The sequence below is a fragment of the Babylonia areolata genome, chromosome 13 (assembly GCF_041734735.1).
Source record: "Babylonia areolata isolate BAREFJ2019XMU chromosome 13, ASM4173473v1, whole genome shotgun sequence".
In the NCBI taxonomy this organism is placed as follows: Eukaryota; Metazoa; Mollusca; class Gastropoda; order Neogastropoda; family Buccinidae; genus Babylonia; species Babylonia areolata.
In genome coordinates this window covers 29894824-29905791 of record NC_134888.1, presented here as the reverse complement: position 1 = coordinate 29905791, position 10968 = coordinate 29894824, and the positions used below count along the sequence as shown (strand labels likewise).

General features: G+C 44.4%; 1 protein-coding gene across 8 annotated transcripts in view; it reads right to left on the bottom strand.

The window, feature by feature from the left end:
• Positions 1 to 1535: 1535 nt before the first annotated feature.
• Positions 1536 to 10968, bottom strand: part of LOC143289195 (uncharacterized) — a 47350-nt gene continuing 37917 nt past the window's right edge. For 4 of the 8 annotated variants that reach the window (XM_076598129.1, XM_076598131.1, XM_076598130.1 and 1 more), the window contains one exon: positions 1536 to 9266. In XM_076598129.1, the coding sequence (XP_076454244.1) occupies positions 9117 to 9266 (150 nt within the window). In that variant the 3' untranslated portion in view covers positions 1536 to 9116. The remainder of the gene's footprint in view (positions 9267 to 10968) is intronic. The other 4 variants (XR_013056203.1, XR_013056201.1, XR_013056202.1 and 1 more) reach the window with 4 other exon arrangements.

Here is a 10968-nt window from a genome sequence, read left to right as displayed (position 1 = left end):
GCCACAACAAATTTCTGTGGGGCTGCTGTCCATGGAGAAAGCCGTGACAGTGCTGCGACAATTTTTTCTGCTTTCAGCCGCATTTGTTGCACTGTCGGAGTGCACTGTTCTTCAGGATTTTACCAAGGACCACCCTTCTGTTGCCAATGGTGTGTGTCTGTATGTGTGGTTGACTCTGTGTGTGTGTGTGTGTGTGTGTGTGTGTGTGCATGTGTTGACATACTTTTCCCTGACCCTCATACTGATGGGAAGTGCTGAAAAGCACCGACCAAAGGGGAGTGCTGTCCCTTGGCTGAACAAACCACAATGACTGTCATGTGCAGGTTTGCTGCTGTGCCATGTGCTGTTGTGTGTCTCCCACTGTGACATCTGTCACAATATATCTTTATTAGGTGACAGTCACTCAGCAAGTATTGACACAATATATCTTTATCATATCTTTGTTATTAATAGCTGTCAGTCACTCAAGTATTGACACAATATATCTTTATTACCTCTTTATTACCAGCACACTGTGGCATCAGAGGCAACGAAAAAGCGGACATTCTGGCAAGAGACGGTGCACAGAAGGAGCAGGCCAACAAACTGGTGTCATACAATGAAATCAAGACAATCATCAAGGCACAGCAAGGAATAAAGTGGCGCCTCCAGCACCCCAAATACAACCCAGAAGACAGATACCATTTGCTGGAACGACGGGAACAGGTCCAGATCTTCCGCCTGAGGACTGGACACAACCGCCTGTTTCACCACATGCACACAAAATTTGGCATTGGACAGAGTGGAGAGTGCCCTTGTGGTGAGGGACCAATGACAACCGACCACATCCTTCAAGACTGTAGGACGCATGCAGCATCCAGGAAGAAGTACTGGCCAACACCGACAGCTGTGGAAGCCAAACTGTACGGCACCCTGGAGGAGCTGCGATGGACGGCAGCCTTCATCGAGGACACTGGGCTGCTCATCTAATGGGAGGCAAACGACGAAGAAGAATTACCTCTTTGTTAATAGCTGTCAGTTACACAAGAATTGACACAATATATCTTATCATATCTTGTTAATACCTGTCAGTCACTCAAATACTGAAACAATACGCCATTTCTTTTTAATCTTTGCCAGTCACTCAACAAGTATTGATACAATATGTCTTTATCATTTCTTTGTCATGAGGTAATGATACATCAGCAAGTATTGACAGACAATGCATCACATCCACACAACACATGTGTCACTCTGTATGTTGTGTTTAGTCAGGTGGACAGCACACCATTCATGCAACACATGAAGTATTTGACACCATGTATATTGTGTTCAGTCAAGTGTACAACACAACATTCACACAGCACATGAGAGTATTTGTCACAATGTGTGTTGTGTTTAGTCAGGACAGCACACCATTCACACAACACATGAAGTATTTGTCACAATGTGTGTTGCATTTAGTCAAGTGCACAGCACAACATTCACACAACACATGAGGTATTTGTCACCATGTGTGTTGTGTTTAGTCAGGACAGCACAACATTCACACAACACATGAGGTATTTGTCACCATGTGTGGTGTGTTTAGTCAGGAGGACAGCACAACATTCACACAACACATGAGGTATTTGTCACAATGTGTGGTGTGTTTAGTCAATAGGACAGCACAACATTCACACAACACATGAAGTATTTGTCACCATGTGTGTTGTGTTTAGTCAGGACAGCACACCATTCACACAACACATGAAGTATTTGTCACCAAGTATATTGTGTTCAGTCAAGTGGACAGCACAACATTCACACAACACATGAGGTATTTGTCACAATGTGTGTTGCATTTAGTCAAGTGCACAGCACAACATTCACACAACACATGAGGTATTTGTCACCATGTGTGTTGTGCTTAGTGAGGAGGACAGCACACCATTCACACAACACATGAGGTATTTGTCACCATGTACATTTTGTTTAGTCAAGTGCACAGCACAACATTCACACAACACACGAGGTATTTGTCACCATGTATATTTTGTTTAGTCAAGTGCACAGCACAACATTCACACAACACACGAGGTATTTGTCACCATGTGTGTTGTGTTCAGACAAGCACAACAAGGACCGTTGCGGTGTTGTTAGTCAAATCATTATCCAAATATGCGACCAGCAAAGGAATCAATTATAGCATGTGTTGGCATGTGTTGCAAATTCTTTCTCCCCCCCCCTTTTTTCTTAAATAAAAGAAAGAAAATGTCCTTCATCACACAACTTTAATGGGTACATCATGGGTACAAACTCACCAAAGGTTCTATAATAGGAATATCAGGGATATCCCAGACTGAATGTCACAGGTACAAACTCACACAACGTTCTGTAATAGAAACATCAGGGATATCCCAGACTGAGTGTAATATGTACGCTCACCCAAGGTTCTGTAACAGGAACATATCCCAGACTGAGTGTAATGGGTACAAACTCACCAAAGGTTCTATAACAGGAACATCAGGGGTGTAATGGGTACAAACACACCCTAGAAATATCGGCCTTCTTCCCCAAAAGAGAAGAAAATCTGCATCCCACGTGAACACAAAGTATAAATCTGTCAATCTGAACAGGTTGTTCTACACTATTTCAATATAGCTGTATTCTTCTTTTGCTTCTTCTGCATTTGTAGGCTGCCACACTCATGTTCATTTGCATGTATAAGTGGGCTTTTATGTGTATGACCATTATTTATTTACCTTGCCATGCAGGCAGTCATAATCTGCATCCAGGGGTCTGCATGTTAGGTAACTTCTTGTTTCCATAAAACAACTAACGTCTGCCAAGGATTACTTGACATTTGACGTGTGTTTTTTTTTTAATCTTCTGCATGCTTATACACACGAAAGGAAAATTTCTATCTAAAATTACGTTTAAATAACATACTTACCGTGACCCAACTAGTGCAGACTCCGGCAGGGGTCTGACATTCCTGTCCTGTGCAAACTACTATCCGCCTAAGCGGAGAAAACGAAAGTACTACGGGCGATAACCTCCCGGAAGTAGGTAACCTCCCCTTTGTCCCCCTGGCTAGTGCCCTCTTTTTCCGGCAGCCATCTCGACACCTGTTCCTGTGCACTTCATACGGCTAAGTTTTTTCACATTTTCTATCTGTCTATCGATTCTTTGGCGTTTCTGTTTTGTGTCCAATTATGTCTTCAAACAGGTCACAAAATTATGTGGCTCGATTGGGAGATCAGGCTAAAATTAAGGCACGATCGCAATCGATTCGCGATCACTCTGGGCCCTCTACCTCTGCCTCTCTCAACAACGCCAACCCCACGCCACCTCCACTTCCTCCGCTACCTACAGTCGACTCCAGACCACCACTACCCCCTACGCTTCCTCTGGCAACTTCTAGAAAAGGGGTTTAGGTACTAGTAGGTCTGCACTTGCGCTGACCTGGGAGATCAGAAAAAAAACTCCACCCTTCACCTACCAGCTGTCCTAGGAAACTTAGGCAAGAATCCTGTTCTCTAGGAATATCAGGGATATCCCAGACTGAATGTCATGGGTGAGTTTGTACGCAAAATACTGTAAGTCCAAATAAATTGATACCACATAAATATAAATCACATGTGTCAATGTTGGGTTTATGCAATTTATTCAGTGCTGGGAAGAAAACACAACTTAATCTAAATAAATTCATAAAACTTGGAAAGGTTGTGTAACTTTTGTTATATCTAGAACATACTTGTCAGTATGTTTAAGTATGATTTGTTTTGTTGCACTCATCATTTGCGCGTGTGTGTGTGCGTTTTTGCGTGTTTCAGAGACATCATTGGACTGAAGTTGTGATTCAATGAGTATGTATTGTTATAGTATCCTCCACACCCCAAAAGGGGCAAAAGGATTAAATTTCTTTTGAATCTTTGATCATTTGGTCACTGCACCAGTCACACAGATATCCATGGATTCCTTTTTTAGCTGACAGAGTCCAAAATATTTGTGTTTTGCCGGTGTCACAGAAACCAAAGCACTGGGTGATTTCTGAAAGACGTGTTCTCTCTCCAGATTTCATTCTTTTTTTTAGCTAACAGAGTCCAAAGTATCTGCATATTTAAGTGTCTTTCAAACCAAAGCACAGGGTGATTTTCCAATTGTCAGATTCTTAGAACTGAAAAAAAAAAGGGGGGGGGGGGGGGGGTTCCATTGTTCCTTGTCTAAGGGGGGAAAAGGGTGACTTTCCATTTTTCCATATCTGGGGTGGGGGGTGGGGGGTGGGGGAGTGTGACTTCCATTTTTCCATGTCTGAAGGGGGAAAAAGGGTGACTTTGCATTTTTTCCGTGCCTAAGGAGGGAGTTGGGGGAAGGGGGGGGAGGGGGGTGACTTTCCATTTTTTCAGTGTCTTAAGGAGGGGTGGGGAGGGGGGGTGGGGACTTTTGAAGAGAAACATGATCTGTCTCCTCACAGCAGGCAGTACGAACCACCAACACAAAAGGGGCGCAACTCCTTCCTTCAACAGGAGTGTGCATCATTCTGCACCAACAATGCACAATCAAGGTCATCGTACAATTTCTTTTTTCTGTATCTCTGAAATTACACAGTCTCATGGGCAATTGTTACAGAATCCTTTGAAAAATGAAAGTTGGGATAAGTTAAATGAAAAATGAACCAAGCTATGACGATTAATGTAAAATATGAGTGATATTACACCCTGGATGTAGAATGATGGTGAATCCACAACAACAGTAACAAACTGAAAGAAATTAATTTTACCAGCCACCGTGTCAAAGTGGTTAGCGTCATGGACTGACAGCTGTGAGGATGCGGGTTCGATACCCCACAAAGGTGGGGTTTTCAGCCCACAGCTGGCTCCTTCCCAGAACTGAGTGAGCTGTGGGCTTTACTGGGAAGACAAGGACCACACAGTTGAGTAACATCTACTTCACGGATGTGTCTTTGGATGCGGTGTTCTAATTTCCTGACCAACACTGCAAGTGTCTGTATCTCTCAGGCCTCGTTGACGCCAGGATATCATTATGACAGGGAGCATAGAGTACAGCCTTGTCACGTTGTCCCAAACCTAAATGGGTCTACACAGCAGCACTGTCATCATCATCACCATCGTCATCCTCCTCCTTCCCCATTATCAATACAAAAAAATAACAGTCCCAGATAATGTGGCCTTTCATGCCCTGCTCTCATGACCTCAGTTTCCATTCCCCTCCACTTCTTTGCTTAGGGTGAGTCCTGTCAATGTCTTCAGGTGTTGACAGATTCATGGGGAACTGTCAATGGAGGGAAGTGGTGACTGTCTCCACTCTTGGGGGGGGATGCTCACTTAGTCTGGCTCCGCAATTAAGACCTAATCATTGTCAGAAAGGTGGTGTTCTTAGTACGTGAAATGAGAACAGGCTCTACTGAACACCACAGAAGTGACTCAGCAGCAGTGCAGGGCCTCTGGTGTGCGGCCACCTGGTGACCTAACAGCCATGGCTTCCTGTGGACTGCAAGCGCTAGAACTAAGACAGACTACCCCGGGAATGGCGGTGTATGGGTGACTCGGAATGAGCGGTGTGGGAGTAATGCGACTGAATTGTTCACATGATGGGGCAGAAAAAAAACAGAAAGATGAAGAAATGAACCCAGAAGAGAAATCCTTCATCACCAACACCTGTCAGCAACATAACTGTTCCTGTGTTGTTGGATGACACACAATCCCTTCATATTACCAGTTACGGGATTATGGCACACAATCCCTTCACATTACAAGTTACAGGACTATGGCACACAATCCCTTCACATTACAAGTTACAGGACTATGGCACACAATCCCTTCTCATTACAAGTTACAGGACTATGGCACACAATCCCTTCACATTACAAGTTACAGGACTATGGCACACAATCCCTTCTCATTACAAGTTACAGGATTATGCCACACAATCCTTTCACATCACAAGTTACAGGATTACAGCACACAATCATTTCACATTACATGTTACAGGATGGCACACAATCCTTTCACATTACAATGCTTCAGTGCAACAAATAGGCAACCAAAACTTTTCTTTAAAACTTCAAACAATAAAGAAAAGAAAACAGAATTCTGTACACATAAATTATTAGTTTTGTAACATCACATCTTTAATCATGTAATAAATAACTGTCTCACATAAATATTTGCAACAGTGAAGGAAACAAAAACCATCTTGCAGTCCTTGAAACCACAGAGGCCAGCCCTTGTCCAGCAATCCAGTGAACTGGTTCAGTCTGTTGATCACACACCAAAACCCCTCCAGATAAAGCCTGACTGCCCTCTGCAGTAGTGGACAGACCTCAACCCCTTCAGTGGTCAGTTAAAACCGGACTGCCCTCTGCAGTAGTGGACAGACCTCAACCCCTTCAGTGGTCAGTTAAAACCGGACTGCCCTCTGCAGTAGTGGACAGACCTCAACCCTTCCAGTGGTCAGTTAAAGCCCAATTGCCCTCTGCAGCAGTGGACAGACCTCAACCCCTTCAGTGGTCAGTTAAAACCGGACTGCCCTCTGCAGTAGTGGACAGACCTCAACCCTTCCAGTGGTCAGTTAAAGCCCAATTGCCCTCTGCAGCAGTGGACAGACCTCAACCAATTCATTGGTCAGTTAAAACAGGACTGCCCTCTGCAGTAGTGGACAGACCTCAACCCTTCCAGTGATCAGTTTAAGCCTGATTGCTCTCTGCAGTAGTGGACAGACCTCAACCCCTTCAGTGGTCAGTTAAAACCGGACTGCCCTCTGCAGTAGTGGACAGACCTCAACCCCTTCAGTGGTCAGTTAAAACCGGACTGCCCTCTGCAGTAGTGGACAGACCTCAACCCTTCCAGTGGTCAGTTAAAGCCTGATTGCTCTCTGCAGTAGTGGACAGACCTCAACCCTTTCAGTGGTCAGTTAAAACAGGACTGCCCTCTGCAGTAGTGGACAGACCTCAACCCCTTCAGTGGTCAGTTAAAACCGGACTGCCCTCTGCAGTAGTGGACAGACCTCACCAACTTCAGTGGTCAGTTAAAGCCTGATTGCCCTCTGCAGTAGTGGACAGACCTCAACCCTTCCAGTGGTCAGTTAAAGCCTGACTGCCCTCTGCAGTAGTGGACAGACCTCAACCCTTCCAGTGGTCAGTTAAAGCCCAATTGCCCTCTGCAGCAGTGGACAGACCTCAACCCCTGCAGTGGTCAGTTAAAACCGGACTGCCCTCTGCAGTAGTGGACAGACCTCAACCCTTCCAGTGGTCAGTTTAAGCCTGACTACCCTCTGCAGTAGTGGACAGACCTCAACCCCTTCAGTGGTCAGTTAAAACCGGACTGCCCTCTGCAGTAGTGGACAGACAGCTTTCTTAGACAGCTAGCAGTTTCAGTTTCAGTATCAGTAGCTCAAGGAGGTGTCACTGCGTTCGGACAAATCCATATACGCTACACCACATCTGCCAAGCAGATGCCTGACCAGCAGCGTAAGACAGCTAGCAGTGTTTGGAAATGTCAGAAAGGTGTACCACCACAACTGACAAACACACTCCACACATCTTCCTCAAGACACATTGTGGAACTGTCTGCAGGCGTACAGTGTGGAACTTGTCAGTTCCCATGCACATCACCTCATGCACAACACAACACAACACATCACATTATATCACACCACTCACATCACATCACACCACATCAGTCTCCATGGAGATGTTGTTCACAACACACCCTATGTCTGGTCATCAAAAAATAACATCACACTGTGCTCATTTGGTGGAGGAGCTCCACATACAGTCCATGGTCCTGTTTTCCATCACTGCCTGTTCTGATTACCCAGACACACAATGCTGACAGGTCCACACCGTCACATCACTCTGAGGTCACCTGCTGAAGATGACTCACACACAACCTCAGCCACACAGAGACTGTTGTGACTCCCTCCCTCACAACACAGAGCACTGACTGTTGTGACTCCTTCACAACACAGCACTGACTGTTGTGACTCCTTCACAACACAGCACTGACTGTTGTGACTCCCTCCCTCACAAACACAGCACTGACTGTTGTGACTCCCTCCTTCACAACACAGCACTGACTGTTGTGACTCCCTCCCTCACAAAACACAGCACTGACTGTTGTGACTCCTTCACAACACAGCACTGACTGTTGTGACTCCCTCCCTCACAACACATAGCACTGACTGTTGTGACTCCCTCATAACACACAGCACTGACTGTTGTGACTCCCTCCCTCACAACACAGAACACTGACTGTTGTGACTCCCTCCCTCACAACACAGAACACTGACTGTTGTGACTCCCTCCCTCACAACACAGCACTGACTGTTGTGACTCCCTCCCTCACAACACAGAGCACTGACTGTTGTGACTCCCTCCCTCACAACACACAGCACTGACTGTTGTGACTCCCTCCCTCACAACACAGAACACTGACTGTTGTGACTCCCTCCCTCACAAAACACAGCACTGACTGTTGTGACTCCCTCCCTCACAACACAGCACTGACTGTTGTGACTCCCTCCCTCACAACACAGAACACTGACTGTTGTGACTCCCTCCCTCACAACACACAGCACTGACTGTTGTGACTCCCTCCCTCACAAAACACAGCACTGACTGTTGTGACTCCCTCCTTCACAACACAGAGCACTGACTGTTGTGACTCCCTCCCTCACAACACAGAGCACTGACTGTTGTGACTCCCTCCCTCACAACACAAGTGTCACTTCAGTGCTAGGAGCGTTCCTAGGAGTGTTCCATTTCCTTGATGGTGTCACTTCAGTGCTAGGAGTGTTCCTTTTTTTTTGATGGTGTCACTTCAGTGCTAGGAGCGTTCCTTTTGCCTGATGGTGTCAATTCAGTGCTAGGAGCGTTTCTAGGAGTGTCCCATTTCCTTGATGGTGTCACTTCAGTGCTAGGAGTGTTCCTAGGAGCGTTCCTTTTTCTTGATGGTGTCACTTCAGTGCTAGGAGCGTTCCTAAGAGCGTTCCTTTTTCTTGATAGTGTTACTTCAGTGTTAGGAGTGTTCCTAGGAGTGTTCCCTTTCTCTGATGGTGTCACTTCAGCCAAATGAGTGTTCCGAGGAGCATTCCTTTTCTTTGATGGTTTCACTTCAGCCCATGGAGCATTCCTAGGAGCGCTCCTTTTTCTTGATGGTGCGCTTGGCCAGGTTCTTGGTGATGATGTCCCTGATCTTGGGTTCGTGCCTCAGCAGGTTCAGCAGGCTGCACTTGGCCTCCTGCATCTGCTGTCGCACCACCTGGCACCGCTGGAGGTTGCCCTGCCACAGCCACACACACAGAGCTAATAGTAATAACAATAATAAAAATAATGATAATAATAATAACAAAATGCAGGCTTATATTGCGCAATACCCCTATCTCAGATGGGGCTCACCGTGCTTTACAATACAATATACAAATTTAAGACTAAGTGACGAAAACATATGTACAAAGTCAACACAGTCTCACATGACATTGGCTAAAATATACACATTAATCTAAGAATAAGTAACATAAAAATATGTAAGTCAACACAGACACCATCACAGTCTCAAATCACACAGGCCCAAATCACAGCAAAACAAAGCACATCACATTCACCATAGTAAAAAAAATAAACACCAAGGAACCAGACATCACATCAAAAAACACAACAAAAAAAAAACCCAAAAACCCATCAAAATCATCACAAATGTACACAAATAAACACAAAGAGCACATCCAGCAATAAAATCACAGCAAGCATATGCAGATGGAAAACGTTTTATTGAGAAAAGTAGTTTGAAAAGATGTTTTGAGTGCTCTACTGAATGCAGGTGTACACACACACACACGTACATACAGTCAAACAGGTACACACACATGGGCAGACACATGTACACACACACACACACACACACACACACACATGTACACACAGGTACAGTTACACAAATCTGATCTTTAGGCATTTGGTAAAGTAAATTCCTAATTCAACAATCGTACCATCCAACAAGTTTGAGCAGAGCAAATGTATCTTAAAATCTGTAGTAACAGAGGGGAATGTATTTTTTCATGCAAGGATTCATATCTTAGGCTATCTTTTGCAAACTAAAAAAAGGCATTCATCTTCAATTTCCAGACAAGGAAAAACAAAAAATGGCATTCGTCTTCCTATTTCTATCTGTCACACTGGATACAGAATGGGTTCAATAATGGCTTCCAAAAGTGAAAAATGCCATTCAAGAGAGAGAGAGAGAGAGAGAGAGAGAGAGTATATATTTGTGTGTATTTAAATATTCATGCGTGCAATGGGCCATCTGTGAGGGTGTGTGCATACATGTGTGCACCTGTGTGTGTTTGTACGTGCGTACAAGTTGTCTGCGCAAATCGCAAATCACTTTGATAATGCAGTGTGTATGTCACCCCTTTTTCAAGTGTTGTTAACCAAATCATTTTGATAATACAGTGTGTTTTTAACCCCTTTTTAAAGTATTGACAACTAAATCATTTGATAATGCAGTGTGTATGTCACCCCTTTTTAAAGTGTTGATAACCAAATTATTTTACTTTGATAATGCAGTGTGTATGTCATCCCTTTTTAAAGTGTTGATAACCAAATTATTTTACTTTGATAATGCAGTGTGTATGTCACCCTGTTTTAAAGCTATGCTAACAAAATTCTTCCACACAAATTTCATGGATGAATGAAAGAATGGACTGCATTTCTGGATGTCCACGCTCACCTCTTTTTTTTCCCCCCTTTTTTTTTTCTTTTTGCATTGTTTCCCTAAATTCTCCCACAAAAATACTGTTGTAAATTAAGAATACCATGAAACGAAAGCTGTGAGCTGGAGCCACCATAGTACCACTGCCCACTACATGGCACTGACAGGAGAGTATAGAAAAAAACTGGTCAGTTCCAGCAGTGTGTTGTACTGGTCAGTCAGTGTGTTGTACTGGTCAGTTCCAGCAGTGTGTGTTACTCACCCTGGTCAGTTC